Consider the following 22,271-nt stretch of genomic DNA (forward strand, 5'->3'; position numbering starts at 1 on the left):
AAATTTCACGATCTTGGCTTGTAAACTGTGGATTTGTATAGAAAGACAGAAGGACAGAAATACTATAAATAGTAGAGATGTGCGCCGACTCTCGTGTTTTGGTTTTGGATCTGGATCCCCCCTGGTTTTGGATCTAAATCTGGTTTTGGATTTTTTTCCTTGGTGTTTTGTTTTCGTGTTTTGGTTTTGGATCTGGATTTTTTTCTTAAAAAATAAAATAAAAACAGCTAAAATCATATAAAATGTGCCTTTTTTTGTTCCTACAGTATTAATAACCTCAATAACATTTATTTCCACTTGTTTCCAGTCAATTTTGGTTACCTCACAGCTCACAATATTGATTTTTTTCATCTAGTTAACGGGCCAAAAGGTTGCATCCAGCTTGCTGGCTCAAAACTGATTGATATAATTATTAATAGAGTTGAGGACTGTGCAAAGATGATGGTTGGGATACCCTTGAGGATTGAAGGCATGGGCCTTCATAGAGGACAAAGAAGTTGACGGCTTTGCATTATCATGATGACTGCTGGTGGCAGCTACAACATGTGGTTCTTGGCCTTGCTCTCCTGTCATGTGACAGCCCTCCATATTTTCTGCAGTCTTGAAGCAGTGTCACAAGCACCAATAGTGTAGCCAAGGTGCGGTTACAAAATTAACACACGTGCAGTCATGCGCACACAGAAAAAATACATACAAAAGACACTATTTTTTTTTTCGGGTCAAGAACTTGGGCTCAGAGCACAGATTGGTGACGACTGGAGTCGGGCAGCACTAGGTTGCGTTGCCGACTTGCTAGATCTTGTGCGGCTAAGCCTAACACGCACAGACACACAGACAATTATTAGATAAAAAGAAAATTGATTTAATTTTTTTTATGCTCCAGAACTTGGGCCCAGAGCACAGATTGATCATGACTGGAGTCGGGCAGCACTAGCTTACAATTTGCGTTGCTGGCTGGATCTTGTGCGTTACTGTGGTTAAGCCTAACACGCATGCACACACACACACACAGAAATATAAAAGACGATTGATTTTTTTTGACTATATATATTTATTTTTTATCTTTTTTGAGTCCTGAACTTGGGCCCAGATGGACAAAGCACCAGCCCAGATGTATCTACAGTTCTGCACCAGCCCAGATGGACACAGCAGAAAGCAAACCACCAGCCCCAGAATGGATCAGCAGCACCAGCCCAGGACACAGCAGACAGCACAGACAGCCCAGATGGATCAGCAACAGCCCAGATGGACACAGCAGACAGCACAGTGACAGCAGGCACCAGCCCAGAATGGATCAGCAGTCACCAGCCCAGGACACAGCAGATAGCACCAGCACCTCTCCCAGCCCTACACTACCCACCGTCCCTGTTCAGTCTCCACAGCCGGATTGAAATGGCGTCCATCGCGTGGTCCCCTATATACTACATTGATCATAGAGATGAAAGCTCGCGAACCGCGAGATTCATCTCTATGGTTTTGCCTCGATTTGAGAGATCCGAGTAAGGCGGGAACATCCGAGCCTGCTTGGATCTGACTCGGTTCTGCTAAATTCGGGTGGGTTCAGATCTCTGGAAACCGAACCCGCTCATCTCTAAAAAATAGTAGAGATAAGAAAGTTCTTAAATATCACCACTGGAGGCAGCAGACAGCAGTACTGAGTGCAAGGCACCACAATGAGCGTCCAGTAATAATTGTGGTTTTCAAGTAATTAAAAATTGACAGTAATTAATTTTGATTTCAAATTTTCTTAGTTGCCTCGCCGTGTTTTAATACACTCGTATGTAAAATTTTACGATCTTGACTTGTAAACTGTGGATTTGTATAGAAAGACAGAAGGACAAATTTTCGCTTTAATATAGTAAATTAACAATTACATCATGATTAATTTGGATTGTTAAGAGTTTTATGAAGTTTTGTTTCTTCAGTTTTTAAGCGTTTCTGTAGTATTATTAGTATTTGATAAGTGAATACGATGAGAACAATTAAATTCTATACAGAGTCATTGAAATTTTCAATTATCTTACTTTTTTCAGATATACAGTAGCTATTACCGCTATTTGTTACTTGTGTGTATCTAATAAATGTGACATGATACAGAAAATTAGATTTTTCCACTGAATTCAGCATCCCTAAATTAGGCTAAATCACATATTCACATGCCAGATGCAGAGAATTATTTACATTTTGTTGAGTAGTGTAATTATAGTCAACAAAGAAAAAAAATGTTTTCTATGGTACACCACACAAAACATGTTTTTTCTTTGTTGCTCAAAAACTACATTGATGTTAATATTGATGATGCCATCGACACATTACCATTGATAGCGTGACAACAACAAGCATCAACCTGAAAACATTGATGTTTTTATGTCCCTACTCCCATCCAAAGGCAAATTTTTATTCCCCTTAACAGTATGAATAAACCTGGGATTCTAATATGCCACAGGCAGGTACATTACTGATAGAGCCAGATTTCTGCATACTGGATGTTATTCTTAGAGCCGTATTCAATTTGAGCGGACCCGCAATACTTTTCTTCCTCCCAGACTTTTCGCCTACATCGCGTGTTTTGCAGGCGGAAAAGTATCGCGTGCGTGCCCGCGTATCCCGGTATTCAATTTGAAAGTAGGCAAAAACGGGACCCGGCGAAACTTTAACAGGCGGAAAGTACTGTCAGATTTGGGGAAATCAGCCTGACACCCCCCAAAAGATGCTCTGACATGGGGGTTAGCTATGGTATCCCCCGATTTGGCTTGCTGAAGGTATTTGGTGTTTTTAAATGGGCTCAATAGCTGCTATATAGCGTTTTTCAATACCTGATGCAGAATAGTATTTAGGAGTATTTTTTGCAGAAAATAACTTATCCCAGCAAATTTGGGGTATTTGAAAATGGGGGTCAGCATAATTTAAAGTTGCTAAAGTTAAGTTGAAAAAATCATGAAAAATCCACCTGCCGCAAACCCCCGCACAAAAAAAAAACATGGAGCATACTTGGGGACTCCCCCAGAGTCTAGTTCGCTAGTTTTTAACTTTGTCCCCCAACATTTTTTTTAACCCCCCAAATTCAAAGTGATTTTTTGGGGTGTTCTTAACTGTTTTTTTTAAATTTCTTGACATAGTTCACCTTTGGGGGACTGTTTGAAGGCTGCACTGGGGTTCCCGCAATGTTGCACCCCAAAACCCCAATTCTGCACTTTTTTCCGCCTGCTACTCATAGGCGATACTTTTCCGCCTATTACATTGCACTAACTTTCCGCCTAGGCGGAAAGTCTTTCAAATTGAATACGAGATACTTTTCCACCTGGCAAAATGACGTAATCGGTGAAACTTTTCCGCGGGTTACGGATTTTCGCCTCAAATTGAATACGAGCCTTAGTCTCTGTTCTATATCAATTTGTCTGTTCCATGGGTGTCTGTCTGTATGTCCCATGTGTGTTTGTGACATGGGAGAGGTGGTTGGCACAGGGCCATAATTTTAAATGCTTTTTAATGCTAGTAAAAGAGACGTTAAGTGCTATCTATTTTATTATATAGTGTTAAAAAGCATCCAAAATTAAAGATAAAATTATTTATTTTAAGGTGTTTTATTGAATTTTCGCATAAACATATCAATAATAAAATGTAAGGAGGAATTGGGGAAGGGAAAAAAAAATTAGGGATAAAATTATTTCAAACTCTCTACAGCTTCAGTGGCCGATGGCCATTCAGGTGTTTTTACAAATTCTGATGTTGACCACTATGGGGGTCATTCAGACCCACTCGCGAGTGGCAGTACGCTCGCAAGTGGGTCGATGTTCCCCACTGCGCATGCGCACGACGGAGGGAGCTCCGTTGTGCGCATGCGCGAGACCCGGCGAGCGTTGGGCTTCCCATCGCTCCGGGTCTCGCACCAAAGGGGGCGTGCTGTCGATGTTGATTGACAGCACGCCCCCTTTGGTGGGCGTGCCGGGGGCGTGCCTGCCAGACGGAGGCGTTGCCATGGGAACGCCTACCGTCTGAAGCCGGCCCCAATTACATCACTAGTGATGTCAGTGGGAGTGATTTTGGCTCTGATAGAGCCAAAATCACTTCAGGGCTTGTAGCTGGGAAACCTGACCGCAGGGTTTCCCTCGCAAGTCCGATGGTCGCGATGGTCAAGACGCTCTGGTCGCTCTGGTCAGAGCGTCCTGCTCTGAATCAGGCCCTATATTTGCACTTGAGCCTCTGCACATGGAAGGTGACTGCTTTTTAAGTGCAATTCAGTGGTGTTTAATGCATATATGATAGTACAGGGCTTGCAGAGTTGAGGACGCCGTGACGATGGCCTGCAAGCTTAAAGGTTTTGATCAAAATATGAATATGCTTTTACTGTGCTACAAACACACAGTGTTTTAGTGGTCACTATTGCTTTTTGGTTATGTATAGGCATCACAGCCATGCAACTCTTACTATGCATAATTCAAGCTAAGCATTGGTATATTAATTTTATGTTTTTGTTTCAAAATGTTGTCCTGTCTGCTGTCTATCATGCCTATATAAAGCCTATACGGGTATAGTTTACAAGCCAGCCCTTGTTTACATGTGAGCCTCTGCACCTGAAAGGTATCTACATTTTAACTGCAATTCAGTGGTGTATACAGCCAGGGGCGCTGAGAGGGGGGGGAAGCGGGTACAAATTACCCGGACCCGTGCTGGCTGCAGGGGCCCGGGTCCGGACCGCTCCCCCATCTTCTTAAGTTACAGCAGCCCAGCACACGCTGCTGTGTGCTGGGCTGTACTGGGAGACTGCTCATGGCTGCTAAAGCAGCAGCCGGAGCAGTCTCCTATGCCTATGGGGGGAGCAATCACACTGATTGCGCCCCCCCATTGGCTGTGCGCCGGGCTGAGGGGCACACAGCGCTCCCTTTCTAAGAGGGCATGGCCACGCCACCACGGTTAGGCCACTCCCCCTTTCACCTGGGCGAGGCGCGGCTCTCGACGCCCCTGTATACAGCACATTCGATAGTGTAGGACCTGCAGCTGGCCTGCACCTGTAAATGTTTTGATCAAAATATGAACCAATTCCTCATGCCTTCATTTTGCTAGATAGACAGAGTTTGGTAGTGGTGACCAGCTCAGAAAATAATTGTTTTTCTGGTTTCCATTTACACATGTAGCTGACATTATGTATAATAGAGGTAACACCAAGCACTGTCCCATGTTATATAATTTGCATGTCGATCAGTTATACATCCAATTACTCCCAGTGAGTCATGTCAGTCTCGATATGATTTGTTGTAATTTCTAAATAAGTCTGACTATATGCACTCACAGTTACCGTATTCTAAGTATTTTCTGAAAGTTTTTTTTAATTTTCTATTACGATTTGTTTTTTATAACCATTGAGTGTAATATACTGTAGCGCCATTTGGAAGTGAGAGATACTCAGTCACACATCATATTATCTGTAATTGAGGTGAAGACGGATATATTTGGGACATAAATTATATTTATGTTAAACAACAGAGATGGAGGAGAAGTGCTGTGTCCTCTAATCAACCATTTTGTCTCAGTTGAGCGGGGTGCCTTCTGGCCATTTGTCATTATAAATGTGAAGAAAGCCCTTTTGTGTTCTACAAAGTGAGATCTAATAGATTTTAATCAAATAAAAGATATATAGAATTTTCAGAGACAAGATCTGCAGAGGTCGCTTCTATCATTAAATACAGGTCACACAGGATATTAACAGCTCAATACATTTATCATCGCCTGATTTTTACAGTATCTACAGTTTAAAGTTGTATGAGTTACACTAACAACTGACTAATATAGAGATGTGTGCAGACCCCGTGTTTTGGTTTTGGTTCTAAATCATCGTCGTGTTTTAGTTTTGCAAAAAACCACGCTCAAGTGTTTTGGTTCAATTTCAGTTTTGGGTTTGGATTTCTTTGAAAAATTGATAAATACAGCTGAAGTCATGTAACGTGGATCTGGTTTTGCTCCTATAGCACTATTAGCATCAATAGCATTCATTTCGTAATTTCCAGTCAATTTTGACCAATTCTGGCACCTTAAATCACAAGGGAGGGACTTACATGCAATCGGAAACATGCAAGATTCAGTTTATAGATCCGACTTGGGGGAAGACTCGGTTCTACTCCAAACTCCCAAAGTGGCCCAAGCTGGGACTCTGGTCGACTCGAAAACCCAAATTTCGGTTTTTAGCAGAACCAAACCACTCATCTCTACTAATATACTATAACAATTACAATACACAACTGATGCTAATATAATGTATAAATGCCTTCTTCTTGTACACTATGAAGGAATAATATCCCACTACAGAAAATCATTAAGGATTCTAAAAGTCACCTCGTGTTTCTGTGACCACATAAAAACAATCGGCCTAGTCAAGACCATCGTGACCATCAGGCTTGCGACGAGACCCTTGTGGTAGGGTCTCGTGGCCGCAAGCCCCAGTGGACTTCCTGCTCTAATAGAGCAGAAAGTCCACCTACTGACAGCATGAGTGATGTCAATAGGGCCGCCTACAAACGGCAGGCGTTCCTTCGGGAATGCCTCTGTTTGTGTAGCCACCCCCCCGCCCCACCTACAAAATGAGGCGAGCTGTCGATCAACATCGTCAGCCACCCATTTTGTAGTGAGTCCCGGAGTGAGAGAATTTCTCTCTCGCTCCGGGGCTTGCGCATGCGCACACCGGAGCCGGCTCCGGCGTGCGCATGCGCAGTGGCGGACCACTGTGCGCTCGCGAGCGGTTTTGAATCGGGCCCTAAGTTATTGCCAGTGTACAGTGCTGAAGATAATTGGGGTCTTAGTCCTCGTTATCTGATCTGGTGGGGCCATGCATGCCATCTGCAACGTTCCTGATGGAATGTCTGCTCTCACTGCTCTCAGGGTCAGCACCAATCTCCTCACAGTTCCCGTGGTTATGGTGCATGGGCATTGTCATCTTGGCAATGATCATTGACTACCTATAGCCAACCAGTCTCTGGATCTTTCCGGTCATGTGACCATCCAACCAATCGGGGCTTACCACACCCTAATTAAACCTGGTATTGTACAAGGTTCAGTGCCAGAATAACTTCTCTTTTCAAAGACATGCTACCTGGCTCCTGGCTGTGGGATATTCAGCTACTTGGGTCACCTGATACTGGCTGTGTAGTATTCAGTGTCTCTTTGTTACCTGCACCTGGCTGTGCAATATTCAGCATCTCCAGGTTACCTGCTTCTGGCTGTGCAGTATTCAGCAGCATCTCTGTGTTACCTGCTCCTGGCTGTGCAATATTCAAAATCTCTATGTTACCTGCTCTTGACTGTGCAATATTCAGCTCTATTTGTTACCTGCACTTAACTGTGCAATATTTCCATGTTACCTGCTCCTGACTGTGCAGTATTCAGCAGCATCCCTGTGCTACTTGCTCCTGGCTGTACAGTAAGCAGCATCTCTGTGTTCTCTGCTCCAGGCTTGGCAAATTATAAGCAAATTTGTGCTATCTGCTCCTGACAGTGTATTATCATTAATATACTCTGTGATATCGGTTTGCCTGCTCAATATCAACAGTGACTCTGTACTATCAGCCTACAGCTGTCTGTCCACTTCTAGCACCACATCCATCTAGTAGTCTGCATGATCAGGAGTATTTTAAAGCCTTCCAACTTCATTCACTCTCCTACCAAGGAAGCCAACCCTAGGGTACCAGATGCAAGTCAATGTAATTCCTGTAATGTGACAAAGTGGAACTGTGTTTATTATACATTCTCATTGGAAAGCCAAAGCTATTGCTCTCTGGTTTTAGGGAAGAACAGCATTATTATTATGCTTATTGCTATTACAAATTGTGGATTACAAATACATGCATGTCATAAGTCAGTGATTGTCCAGCAATAGAGTACTCCAATGACAGTAAAATACTGAACAGTTGCTATTAGTGTATATCCATGTTTTGTAAAGGTGTGTGTTTAAGTTATGGTATACTGCATACTTGCCTACTCTCCCAAAATGTCCAGTAGGCTCCCGAAAATTAAGTGGTGCACACTTCCAGATTAAAGTGTACAGTAAAAGTGGCTGATAATGCAATTCATGTTGAATCGCATCAGCATGGTTCCACCCCTCACTTCACAATGCCAGTAATAGCATAATTGTATAGTGAGAATGGGGCCACAATGATGTGATTGAATCATCACTCCCCCAGCACCTCCAGCTTCTGTTGGATCACACCACACCAAGGTCGGCTAGTATGGTATGTTAAGAAGACCGCTTAACTATTGGAAAGAGTTATTGCACATTGCTTATTAACTTCTCTATTGCTAACTAGTGTGTTGAAATTGGTATATTCCTTTTTTGTGCTGCAATCTCCTGTCATATGTATGATGATTATTATTTTCATACAGTGACCTGCCATGGATCTATGTCCTTCTACCCCCCCCCCTTTAATAAATCTATTTCATTATTCTATTTACCATTGCTGTCATGTTTTGTCATTTTACTGTGTTTATGGGGCTATCCTCTCTGCTACAGAAAGATTATCTGCTGGAGCTGCCATGTTAGCTGTAATGTACCGTCTACACCTAATACCCAGGGTACCACATAATTACATACTTAGTTTTCACTCTAATTATAATGTTACCATTTCAGTTGGTGATATTTACCTGAATTAAAGGAAAGAGAAGGCCAACAGCAAAGTTGCAGATCCAATTGACTGAGCCTGCGACCATAAACGCTGCGGGACGCTGAGACTGTTGGAAGAACTCTCCCACCAGGACAAAAGGAATTCCACCTTAAACAAGACAAAAAATATGTAATTATCAGAGGAATTCCAAATTCGATAAATCTGTGGTCACGTGGGAAATAGAGTAGAGAACATGGTAAATAGGAGGCACAAGAATGTGTTTTACATCCCATCACAAATATTCCTATAAAAGCATTTTTTAGATTAGAGGGCTGGCCATGCACCTATCAGGATGCCCAGCACTGTTCTATATGGTCATTCTTAAAACAATATTAGCAGGAACACTTAAAGAAAAAATAACATTGTTAGCAGTATACAGTTAATACAAGCAGACAGAAAAACAGGTGTTAATATGTGCATTTTATTTTTATTAAAATACTTTATTTAATTTATTTATTCACCAAAGAAGAGCAAAGTCTGTAAAACCTTTAAAAATATTGTTGAAAACATGTGATATTTTCTTTACAGTTACAGTACTGTATAGATGCCAATTGTCTGTAAATTCCAGGGACTACAGTATGCCAGATTTTACGGTATCTACCCTGGGAATATTTTTCCTGGAATGACTCCACAATAATATTCCTATTTTTTTTTTAATTTGCCGTCTATTTGCTTTCCAGGGGTATACAATTTAGCATTTATTGAAGCAGAATACTTGAAATGCAAATCTGTATGCTCTTGCCACACTTAGAAAACATGCTGGGGGTTGTAGTTCTCCAAAATGCCCTTATACAGTGTCACTTATTACCTAAATAATTGGACTGGCTCAGCAGAAAAGTGTCCCTGAAAACTATGTTAAGGTGTTATATTATCCCCCAGATTACAGTGGTGATAACCTACTTGGAACCGATAACTGGATATTTTTATTCTTGCTCAATCATATAACTTTCATACTTTCACCTACCACAAATGGTAGCTAAATGCCATTGACATGTAAATCAACCAAACTATAATTTTATTTTTTTTTGTACTATAACACAATGATTCAACAAAAATAAAGATAGCGACATCTCGAATATGAGTTACAGATGTGAGCACTGCATTGCTTTTAGGACATAGAAGAACTCAAAGGTTCAGAGGCTGACAATCCCATTAACAAATATAATGGAAGGGTTGCAATATACAGTAAACAGGCCTAATTATTAAAATGAGAAAGAAATATCTCCGGTGAAACAATTTCTGGTTAAAACTGATGTTTTTGATGAAGATAATGCTTCCCCTTATCTATGAAAATGTCACTGCTAATGCTACCAGTACTATCGATGGAGGTGACACCCATCAGAGAAAATATTTGCTGTGTCTGGACGGTGAAAGTTTGCCCCTGTCCTTCTACGGGATATATTTCATGGAAAATTCTCCACTACAAGAAAAAAATCATATATTTAAACTAGGGATGTGCAGGCTCGGATAGGTTCGAGTTTGCATGTGGAGTTCGGATTTTTCCCTCCAAAAAAACGGAACTCAGAACGAGGCAAAACGTCATCTTACATGGACGAACATCATCATTCCTGGTCTTTTGTCCAGGAATGATGATGTTCGTCCATGTAAGATGACGTTTTGCCTCGTTCTGAGTTCCGTTTTTTTGGAGGGAAAAATCCGAACTCCACGTGCAAACTCGAACCTATCCGAGCCTGCACATCCCTAATTTAAACATACTTTTCTTTTTTTATATATATATAAGTGAAACTGAAAGCCCAAATCCAGGTTTTCTATCAATGAGATAAGTGTTGAGATAAATCAAGCCCTACTGCCTATTTTTAATAAATAGAGGTTAGAAAAAATTGGAACACGCTTTAATCATTTCTTTACTGTCAGTGTGGTTAAGATATGGAATCCTTTATCAGTTGAGGGATCAATGGATAATACACAGAATTATCACAGAATTATTAAGTTACAGTGGTTTGGATACCTGTTTTTTAACAACAAACTACTGTATGTCTGTTAAGCTGGGTACACACCAGATAGATAAATTGCAGACCGACTGATCTTCAGCTATATCTGCAGACGATGACTGTTCATACCAGGGCCGAAACTAGGATATCTGTCACCCGGTGCAAGGCAGCAATTTTGCGCCCCCTCCCTTCCCGTACCAGGATTTTGTCCTTGCTCCTCGATAAGGCAGTGCACTACTCAGACATCCCTGGTATAGTGACTTACATTATTCCACACATCATAATGCCCATTACACATTATGCCACACACTGCAATGCCTATTACCAAAGTGCCACTTACATATTTGCCCGACACCATTTTATGCCCCACAGTAATGCTTCTAATTACTTTAAAATTACCTTGTTGTTGCCAGGGGGTTTATACTCGTTGCCAGGGGTTACATGCTCGTTGCCATGGGGTTTCATGCTCGTTGCCATGGGGTTTCATGCCCGTTGCCAGGGGTTACATGCTTGTTGCCAGGGGGTTTCATGCTTATTGTAAGGGTATTTATGCTTGTTACCAGGGGTTACATGCTCGTTGCCAGGGGTTTCATGCTCGCTGCCAGGAGTTACATGCTCGTTGCCATGGGGTTTATGCTCGTTGCCATGGGGTTTATGCTTGTTACCAGGGGTTCCATGCTCGTTGCCAGGGGTTTCATGCTCGTTGCCAGGAGTTACATGCTCGTTGCCATGGGGTTTATGCTCGTTTCCAGGGGGGTTTGAAGGGAGAAGATGCAGCTCTCGGCATCCTCTCCCTGCAGCGCCAGCGTTCCCGGCACTTCCGGGAATGCTGTGTGCATTGCGCTTTGCTAACAGACACTAGAGGTCCAGTAGGACCTCTAGCATCTGTCTCTTCTTTGGCGGCGGCCATTTTTGGATGGCCATTTTCAGCAGAGTCCATGCGGACGGCTAGTCTGCATGGAATCTATCTGCTGAAAACGGCCATCCAAAAATGGCCGCCGCCAAGGAGGAGACAGACACTAGAGGTCCAGTAAGGACCTCTAGCATTTGTCTCCTCTTTGGCGGCGGCCATTTTCAGATGGCCGAGTCAGATTTTTCACCCCCCCGCAATACCCACCTGGTGCACGTGCACCTCTAGCCCCCCCCTAGTTGCGGCCCTGTTCATACACACTGAACAATCATCACTGTGGCCCCGCTGGCCGGGGGCCCTTCCTGGCAGCTTCTGCTGCAAGTGTATGGGTGGCCAGCTGACCGCCCGTACACACAGCACGATGAGCAGATGTATCTGCCATCGGCTGTGCTGCACAGCCGATGCAACTTGAACGATGTTGTGCAAAGATATATCGTCTGTACATACTGCCTGACGCACAAACGATATATCGGCCGCTCAATTGAACGGCTGATATATCGACTAGTGTGTACCCAGCATAAGTTTAGCAAAAAGAAAACTAGACATTTTAGTGCCCTGTGCAAGAAAGAGCATCGCTTCCCCCCCTGCCAACTGATTGTAAAACTGGAGGGGCTATGGCCAGTGATACTGTGGCAGTGAGGACTTGGGCCTATTGGTGGTGACTAAATCTCAGTTGTTACTCACCCCCACCAAACTCTCTCTGTATGCCTCACTCTCGCCAAAATTAACTTTAAATGCCCATTAATAACCACCCAACCCCCCTCCCTATGTATCTATTTCCCCTCATGATTAAATTATGTGAATTTATACATTTAATATTAAATAATATTGTGCAGTACTCACCCCCCACTGTCACTGCGTGCTGCAGTGCTCCCTTACTGCTGCTGCCTGGTTCTGTACTGTAGGCTCTCTGTCAGTCCAGGCATCACTCAGTTGAGCTCTGCTTGTCGTCTTTTCTTCTGACTACTCCTGAGTCCTGCTTAGCCCCATCACCGCGGCTGTCCTAACGGCACCTCGGCGCAGGGCACAGTGGGAATGGACTGGGAGAGACGTCACGATGTCTCTCCCAGTTTCGAGAGACACTGCAGGGGGCAAACCAAAAGGGGCAGGCTAGCTGCAGCGCTGCCCACTGCTATGTGTAATGGTAGCGGCGCGCCTAGCAGAGAAAGAGCTGGATGCACCGCTACTGTTATACATTGCAGCGGGCGATACACAGCAGCTGGTAGCGGTGGCACACACAGATGAAGATGATCGCCAGTGTTGCCAACTCTGAAATGTAAAATAAGCAACCTCTAAGAAAAAAACAAGCCCAAACCAATCAATAAAATGCCCAATAAAAAAGCCCAATTTATGGGGGTCTCTTTGTCCTCACTATCTACCTGCCTAACTTCCTTTATTCCCCCCTTCACTAACATAGTGGTGTGCACAGCCTTATTATCTGCCTATATTGCTTTTCTCCCTCTACACCAGCCTCCATATTTTTACCTCCTCCCTCTTTTCATACCTCATTCCCTTGCCAGTCTTCAGCTGGGTACACACTTGCAGATGTGTGTACCCAGCAATGAGACGCCCGACCATGCAATATATACTGGGCATACTGCACGATGTGGTGACCAAACATCCGATATGTCGGGCACCGGCTCCATCCACTATGCCAGCGTCGGCATCTGGGTCGATCCATTAGCCCTACATGCAGTCCGATAGAACGACCCCGATGAGACAAACTGCGGGAGTGCGCAGGGTCGTGCATAGTGCGTACACACTGGCCGATGGGGTCGATATGTCAGCCCAATTAGCAGGATCGGGTTACATCATCTAGTGTGTACCCACCTTTCCTTTACCTGACTCCCCAATCCTCTCACCCCTCTTCATTACCTCCTTCATTACTGTCACCTGTCTAATTCTATTATACCTTCACTATAACAGCCTCAGTCATTTTAACTGGCCCCCACGTACCTGCCTCATTTCTGTCATCTAGTTAACCTCTCCTTCATGCCTGCCCCCTCCAACTTCACCCTGTACACTGGCTACTGCCCTCTATTCCCCAGACACAACCTTCCCCCCTCCCTCAGTCACTACTGGTGTAAAAAACACACACACACACTTACCTCCAGGGGCGCCTCGGCAATGCACACAAAAAAACAAGCCCAAAAACAAGCTACCTTAAAAAAAGAAGCCCAAAAACAAGCAACCATGATAAAAAACAAGCAACTCTCGAATAAAAAAAAGCCCAATTCCGCTTGTTATAAGCGGACTTGGCAACTTTGATGATCGCTGGTGGATGCGGCTGGTTCTGTCCACAGAGCATACACCCTTGTTACGGCCCTGGGTGACTGATCTAGAGAACATAGTCGATTTCTAATTTTGGGATCAATGCAGAGGAAATTTTATGTAAGATTGAACCTGATGGTTCTGTGTAGATTATTTTTTTCAACATTACCAGGTATACATTGCCAGATTAGAGCTGAAACCCAGCAGATATCATGGCCTTACAGGAACGGGGAAACATTTCCCCGTAACTCGCCTGTGAAGGAACATGGGAATTGTTGGGCGGGCGACTGCGGAAGTGCATTCCCTGCCAGATGCAGCCGACCAATTATCGGATCAGTCGGGCATGTTAGAAGATTTCTCCACCCTGACTATCTGGTAATCAATGATCGGCCGTGGCCATACACTATGCATTTATTGGCCCAATCCGCAGGTCAGGCCAATAACTGCATGATGTATGCCAGGCTTGTGTATTTAAAATAATATTTAGGGCCAAACGTAATAGGGTGAGAGTTTAGAAAATGTGAGAGATTAGCATTAAACTCTCACATTGGTCGAGTTTTATCTTCAAAATGGGAAAAAATCTGGATGAGATTTTAAATTATGAGAGTTTTTTGAGTCTGAAAAATATGCGAGTTTGCTCTTTTGCTTTTTCTCAGACTCTATTACATTGGCCAAGTTTAAAAAGTGTGAGAAAACTCTCACCCTATTACATTTGACCCTTATAGTCTGATACTATATAACTTATGTTCTGATATTTATTTTCTGATAGTATACTTTTTTTATTATGTTTGTTATAATTCTTAATAAAGCTGTTTTATAAAAGCTTTGAGAGGCATTTTAATTTAGTCGGTGTGAGTGCAGCCAATATACTATTGTTTTCTTATGCCTGTCTTAAGTAGTTTATTAATTATCTTAATTTAAATTTTTTTTTAAAATGTTTACAAATAAATGTGTATATGTTTTGTTAGCGATAAAAAGTAAAGCAACTTTTATTTTAGTTAATTTGGCCAAATAAAAATGGGAACAAACAGTTTTAGTTAAATCACACTAACAACTATATATAAAACGCCTTTACACACCAATTGAATAACGCCTGTGTGAATTCTTTAATGTCGTTCCGACCTCACATTATTAGGATTGAGCATCTGCTTGCTAATAATATGGGTAAAAAAATTAAATTAATTTATATATTGCATTTGCGTCATTGTGCTGTGTTTTATTTTTAAACCAGGTTCACCTTCTACTACGTCTGAAAAAAAATTGTGATGCTCCGTCTATACATTATGTTAATTCAGCACCAGCTGTTTCATAGAATAATAAGCAGATGTATACATAAAGCACAATACTGTAGTATCTCAGTCAGTTCTTCATTATTAATATCTTCTGTTAATGTGCAAACAGCACGTCTACAAAAGTGACAAAATATTATCTAGAAACTCAGGGCCTGATTCAGCAAGGATCGCAAGTAAGAACACTCGCAGTTGGCCGATGTTGCGTCTCTGTTCATGTGTGTGCAAGCTCAATGCGCGTGCGCAATCCAGTCATTGCGATCAAGTAAGGGATCGCACAGCATATCCAAATAGCACGGAGAGACCGCCGATGTGGATTGGCAGGAAGTGCCGTTTGTGGGTGGCGACGGGGGGGTGGTCAGACGAACGCAGATGTGTCTGTGCATCTGAACAACATTACAGGGGCGTGCATAATTAAACTTGTGCGGCAGCATATGCAACTGTAAGTCTCGATATACACAGGAAGCTGCCACAATCTTGCGGCTGGTTAGGGCTCCCACAGTTGTGCGTATGGGTTCGATGGTTCCCGTTGTTACCGATGTTTGCGCTAGCCTGCGTACTGATCAAGCATAGAGTAAAGGGAGGTGGGCTGGCTTTATGTAGCGCTGGGCGCCTGCATCTTGTGTTGCGATTGCCGTGCGTATGCATTCATTAGCATACTCTCGCAGCGGCCAGGTACGTACAATCTCTTCTTTGCAATCCTTGCTGAATCAGGCCCACAGTCCTTTGCTCTACTGCAGTGTTACATATACAGTATGTTATGTGCCTAATTACATCACTATAGTGTGGCAGATCTATAATGGGTGCAGGGCATGTGGCTCAGCAGGCTTTCTGAGGAGCGGGGACTCCTCCGTACATATGACGGAGACTGGTGTAACCGAGCTGCACATGGACCTCCTCTTCTCTTTAAAAGGTCCCTATTTCACCAGCAGTTATGTCACATTACGGGTGTCCACAGAGTACCAGGCATACAATATATTTTTGGACAGTTTAACTTTTTGAATTTGAACCATTAAATAACTTAGATTCTTTAAAACTATAAGAATGTTGTGTTTCTTTCTATAACCTGTAACCACAGACATGCGAGTTATGTACTCCTTATGGAAGTATCCTAAAATGGGCCCCAGACAAAAGTAGAAACAGAGGGGTTCCTATATGCATTGTGCTAGTGGTCACATACTCTCTGACAGGCCTGCAGAAATGTAAAGCTGGGTATACACTAAACGAGGTGTGTGTATCCAGCGATCCGACAGGTTGACCCCCCATCCCCCTTCGGCGGGCTTACATATCGGGTGGCCGGTATACATTAGAGGATATGTCTGCCTCTGCCACATCCCACTGCATGGGGTCGTCGTCAGCCACATTGTCAGGTTGAGCTGCATGAAGAGCTGACCTTGACGATGCAGCTGACGACCCCACGGGAGCGCGCACCGCCCGACATAGTGGGTACACACTAGACGATTTTGAGGATTTGTCATTCCGATCCGTCGGAATCGGGCAAAACGCTCAAAAAATAGTCTAGTGTGTACCCAGCTAAAGACCCTAGCAGGCCCAGCCAGACATTCCAGGGATACAGTACATGAAGTTAGCAGCTTTAATAACAACTGAATAGCTTTTCTATGTGAGAATGTCCAAACTGCTGACGTTGATTTCTTAGCCAGATTTCTCAAGGTTTATGTTTTTGGGCACTATTAGACGCACTCTACTAGAGAGTGTATCTGAATATAAATGCATTTTAAATTTGTGCTTGTTTAGTGAAAAATAAACTGTATACATAAAAAAGTAAAAATATGTCCAAAGGATGCAGGTGGCCTGTACATCTCACCAAAAATAGTACAATTATCTCTATAATGTTTAGTATTTATTGTATAAATAAGGAGCCAGGGACAAAGCATGGCACTTCTGCACCCTAGACCACCCCACGTTCCATGATGTCTCACAGAAGAGTGGGCCAGGAGCTGGAAGCTGAGCACCAGCCACATCCCATGGACTCATGGATGACTATCCAGGCTGCAGGGTGCCATTCCAGGCACCTTACAAGCAGCATCACACACTCCTACTGCAGTTACTGTCAGGCTAACAACTAATTTTCCATCTTTGAAATGTTGTATCCCCTTAGAATGTAAGCTCTCACGAGCAGTGACCTCTTTCCTCATGTGCTTCTCTTTACATTTTCTTCCACTCGTTACTCCGCACAAGGGCACCTAACACGTCTCTGCCAACTCCCGGCTGCTTATTGTGAGTGCTTTAATCGCTATTGCAGCAATGTATATAAATCGTGTCCTTGTCCTGCACTGTAATGTACTGTAAGTTACTTGTTTCTTGTTCACCTATTAGTTCTATGTACTATGTAAGGTGCTGCAGAACACTTGTGGCGCCATATAAATAAAGGATAATAATAATAATAATAATAATAATAATAATAATAATAGTAATAATAATAATTCACATTCTACCAAGCATTGGGATCATTGAATAGAGATATACTAAACCAGAAAAATTCTATTCACTTTATTGGGCATGGAGTGGTGCAAGGTGTAGGGGGCAGGCAAGGCATTTGCCCGGGGTGACAGAATGAGGGGATGTACCAATGGTGAAGCTGAAGTTGCAGCTCCTGCAGAGCAGGGTGAGTGAGGATAGTCAGCATGCAGTTATACCCTCCCAGGGGCTATACATTACAGTAACAGGCTGCATGGCCAGTGCCTCCCCTGTATGTTTCTGTATGGCCCCTCCATCTCCTCACTGACTACAGTCTTGACGGAACCTGTCTGATGCTCTCTGTATTATATGGCAGTCACTTTGATGTTCTCTGCATTATATGATGGTCACTGTGGTGTCCTCTGTATTATATGGTGGTCACTGTGGTGATCAATGTATATATGGTAATAACTGTGATGTTCTCTGTATTTTACAGCCCTATATATTATATGATGGTCACTGATGTTCTCTGTATTATATGGTAGTTACTGTGATGTTCTCTGTATACAGTATATGGTATTAACTGTAATGTTCTCTGTATTTTATAGCAGTCACTTATGTCCTATATATTATATATTGGTCAGGTCCCTGATGCTGTCTGTATTATATGGCAGTCATATAGGTAGAGGGTGACTACTATTTGATGATGAGAGTGGAACGGGGGGGGGGGGGGGCCGGTATACATTAGAGGATATGTCTGCCTCTGCCACATCCCACTGCATGGGGTCGTCGTCAGCCACATTGTCAGGTTGAGCTGCATGAAGAGCTGACCTTGACGATGCAGCTGACGACCCCACGGGAGCGCGCACCGCCCGACATAGTGGGTACACACTAGACGATTTTGAGGATTTGTCATTCCGATCCGTCGGAATCGGGCAAAACGCTCAAAAAATAGTCTAGTGTGTACCCAGCTAAAGACCCTAGCAGGCCCAGCCAGACATTCCAGGGATACAGTACATGAAGTTAGCAGCTTTAATAACAACTGAATAGCTTTTCTATGTGAGAATGTCCAAACTGCTGACGTTGATTTCTTAGCCAGATTTCTCAAGGTTTATGTTTTTGGGCACTATTAGACGCACTCTACTAGAGAGTGTATCTGAATATAAATGCATTTTAAATTTGTGCTTGTTTAGTGAAAAATAAACTGTATACATAAAAAAGTAAAAATATGTCCAAAGGATGCAGGTGGCCTGTACATCTCACCAAAAATAGTACAATTATCTCTATAATGTTTAGTATTTATTGTATAAATAAGGAGCCAGGGACAAAGCATGGCACTTCTGCACCCTAGACCACCCCACGTTCCATGATGTCTCACAGAAGAGTGGGCCAGGAGCTGGAAGCTGAGCACCAGCCACATCCCATGGACTCATGGATGACTATCCAGGCTGCAGGGTGCCATTCCAGGCACCTTACAAGCAGCATCACACACTCCTACTGCAGTTACTGTCAGGCTAACAACTAATTTTCCATCTTTGAAATGTTGTATCCCCTTAGAATGTAAGCTCTCACGAGCAGTGACCTCTTTCCTCATGTGCTTCTCTTTACATTTTCTTCCACTCGTTACTCCGCACAAGGGCACCTAACACGTCTCTGCCAACTCCCGGCTGCTTATTGTGAGTGCTTTAATCGCTATTGCAGCAATGTATATAAATCGTGTCCTTGTCCTGCACTGTAATGTACTGTAAGTTACTTGTTTCTTGTTCACCTATTAGTTCTATGTACTATGTAAGGTGCTGCAGAACACTTGTGGCGCCATATAAATAAAGGATAATAATAATAATAATAATAATAATAATAATAATAGTAATAATAATAATTCACATTCTACCAAGCATTGGGATCATTGAATAGAGATATACTAAACCAGAAAAATTCTATTCACTTTATTGGGCATGGAGTGGTGCAAGGTGTAGGGGGCAGGCAAGGCATTTGCCCGGGGTGACAGAATGAGGGGATGTACCAATGGTGAAGCTGAAGTTGCAGCTCCTGCAGAGCAGGGTGAGTGAGGATAGTCAGCATGCAGTTATACCCTCCCAGGGGCTATACATTACAGTAACAGGCTGCATGGCCAGTGCCTCCCCTGTATGTTTCTGTATGGCCCCTCCATCTCCTCACTGACTACAGTCTTGACGGAACCTGTCTGATGCTCTCTGTATTATATGGCAGTCACTTTGATGTTCTCTGCATTATATGATGGTCACTGTGGTGTCCTCTGTATTATATGGTGGTCACTGTGGTGATCAATGTATATATGGTAATAACTGTGATGTTCTCTGTATTTTACAGCCCTATATATTATATGATGGTCACTGATGTTCTCTGTATTATATGGTAGTTACTGTGATGTTCTCTGTATACAGTATATGGTATTAACTGTAATGTTCTCTGTATTTTATAGCAGTCACTTATGTCCTATATATTATATATTGGTCAGGTCCCTGATGCTGTCTGTATTATATGGCAGTCATATAGGTAGAGGGTGACTACTATTTGATGATGAGAGTGGAACGGGGGGGGGGGGGGGGGGGGGGGGGGGCGCTGAGCTGAATATTTGCCCCAGGTGACAGAAAGCTTTTAAAAAATCAAACTATCCATTGTTAGTTTATTTTTTGCAGGATAACAGACATCAGTTTTCTGTTACAATTCCATTTGCAGCACTGAATTAACTAGGACTGTACTGGATTTCAGCAGCAACTTGTTATCATTCTGGTCGCTGGTTAAGTATCTTCCGACAATATCTCAGCAGATCATTATCAGGTGGAAGGACATTCAAGAATATACGTTTACAGTAGGGGTGAGCGGGTTCGGATTTCTGAAATCCGAACAACCCCCAGGACCCCCGATCCGAGGCGGATCCGAGTCAGGCTCGACTTTTCCCGCCTGATTCGGATCTGAAATCGAGGCAAAACGTCATCATCCCTCCTTCCGGGTCTAGCGGGTTTTGGATTCTATATAAGGTACCAGCGTCGGCGCCATTTTCTCACTTGGCTGTGGAAAGTGAAGACGGAGGGTGGGAGTTAGGGCTGGCTGGGCTGTGTAGAGTAGTATAGTGCAGTGTAGTGTAGTGTTGTGCTATGCTGTGCTGCTGTTGTCCATAGGGGCTGTGTAAACTCCTCCAAAGTCCATAGGGGCTGGCTGTGTTGTGCTGTGCTGCTGTTGTCCATAGGGGCTGTGTCCACTCCTCCAAAGTCCATATGGGCTGGCTGTGTTGTGCTGTGCTGCTGTTGTCCATAGGGGCTGTGTCCACTCCTCCAAAGTCCATAGGGGCTGGCTGGGCTGTGTTGTGCAGTCAGTTGTCCATAGGGGCTGTGTCCACTCCAAAGTCCTGTGCAGTGTCCCAGTCCTAAAGGGGTGCTGTAGTGTTGTCCAGGGGGTGCTCTGTCCATTAGGGGTGCTCCCCCAAGTGCAAAAAAAAATAATATTTTTTCTGTGTTTGAATTGTGTGCGCAGTAGCCGCACGTGCATCAACAAAGTAGCGCCAAGTGTGCGCCTGTGTCATAAGTAAAGGGCCAGCTGGCTCGTCTGTTAAAGGGTGCTGTAACCCCCAATGTGCACTCCAAATAATATATATTTTTTTTCCGTGATTGTGAACTGTGTGCGCAGAAGCCGCACGTGCATCAACAAAGTAGCGCCAAGCGTGCGCCGGTGTCATACGTAAAGGGCCGGCTGGCTCATCCGTTAAAGGGTGCTGTAACCCCCAAAGTGCACTCCAAATAATATATATTTTTTTCTCTGTTTGTGAATTGTGTGCGCAGTAGCCGCATGTGCATCAACAAAGTAGCGTCAAGCGTGCGCCTGTGTCATAAGGAAAGGGCCGGCTGGCTTGACTGTTAAAGGGTGCTATAATCCCCAAAGTGCACTCCAAACAAAATAAAACATTATTTTCTGTGTTTGTGAATTGTGTGCGCAGTAGCTGCACGTGCATCAACAAAGTAGCGCCAAGCATGCGTCTGTCAGTCATAAGTAAAGGGCCGGCTGGCACATTTGTTAAAGGGTGGTGTAACCCCCAAAGTGCACTCCAAACAAAATAAAAAAATTTTCTCTGTGTTTGTGAATTGTGTGCACTGTGGCTGCACGTGCATCAACAAAGAAGCAGTGGCAAGCATGCGCCTGTGTCCCATAAGTAAAGGGCCGGCTGGCTTGTCCGTTAAAGGGTGCTGTAACCCCCAAAGTGCACTCCAAAAAAATTAAAAAATATTTTTTTTGTGTTTGTGAATTGTATGCGCAGTAGCCACACATGCATCAACAAAGTAGTGCCAAGCGTGCACCTGTGTCATAAGTGAAGGGGTAGCTGGCTCATCTGTTAAAGGGTGGTGTAACCCCCAAAGTGCACTTCAAACAAAATAAAAAATATATTTTCTGTGTTTGTGAATTGTGTGCACTGTGGCTGCACGTGCATCAACAAAGGAGCAGCGCCAAGCGTGCGCCTGTGTCCCATAAGTCTGTTAAACGGTGGTGTAACCCCCAAAGTGCATTCCACAAAAAATAAACAATTCTTTTTTTTCTGTGTTTGTGAATTGTGTGCACTGTGGCTGCACGTGCATCAACAAAGGAGCAGCGCCAAGCATGCGCCTGTGTCCCATAAGTCTGTTAAACGGTGGTGTAACCCCCAAAGTGCATTCCACAAAAAATAAACAATTCTTTTTTTTCTGTGTTTGTGTGCAAAATATAGCCGCACGTGCATCAACACAGCAGCAGCGCCAAGCGTGCGCCTGTGTCA

The 22,271-nt window shown here is 43.5% G+C and overlaps 1 protein-coding gene across 1 annotated transcript in view; it reads right to left on the minus strand.

Moving 5' to 3' along the window:
• The window catches only part of SLC2A9 (solute carrier family 2 member 9), a 400,199-nt gene that overhangs the window by 62,005 nt on the left and 315,923 nt on the right, over positions 1-22,271 (minus strand). The window contains exon 12 of the mRNA XM_088447118.1: positions 8,629-8,756. Coding sequence (XP_088303244.1) covers positions 8,629-8,756 — 128 coding nt within the window. The remainder of the gene's footprint in view (positions 1-8,628; positions 8,757-22,271) is intronic.

Source organism: Taudactylus pleione, unplaced genomic scaffold, assembly GCF_031769625.1.
Source record: "Taudactylus pleione unplaced genomic scaffold, aTauple2 ptg000419l, whole genome shotgun sequence".
NCBI lineage: Eukaryota > Metazoa > Chordata > Amphibia > Anura > Myobatrachidae > Taudactylus > Taudactylus pleione.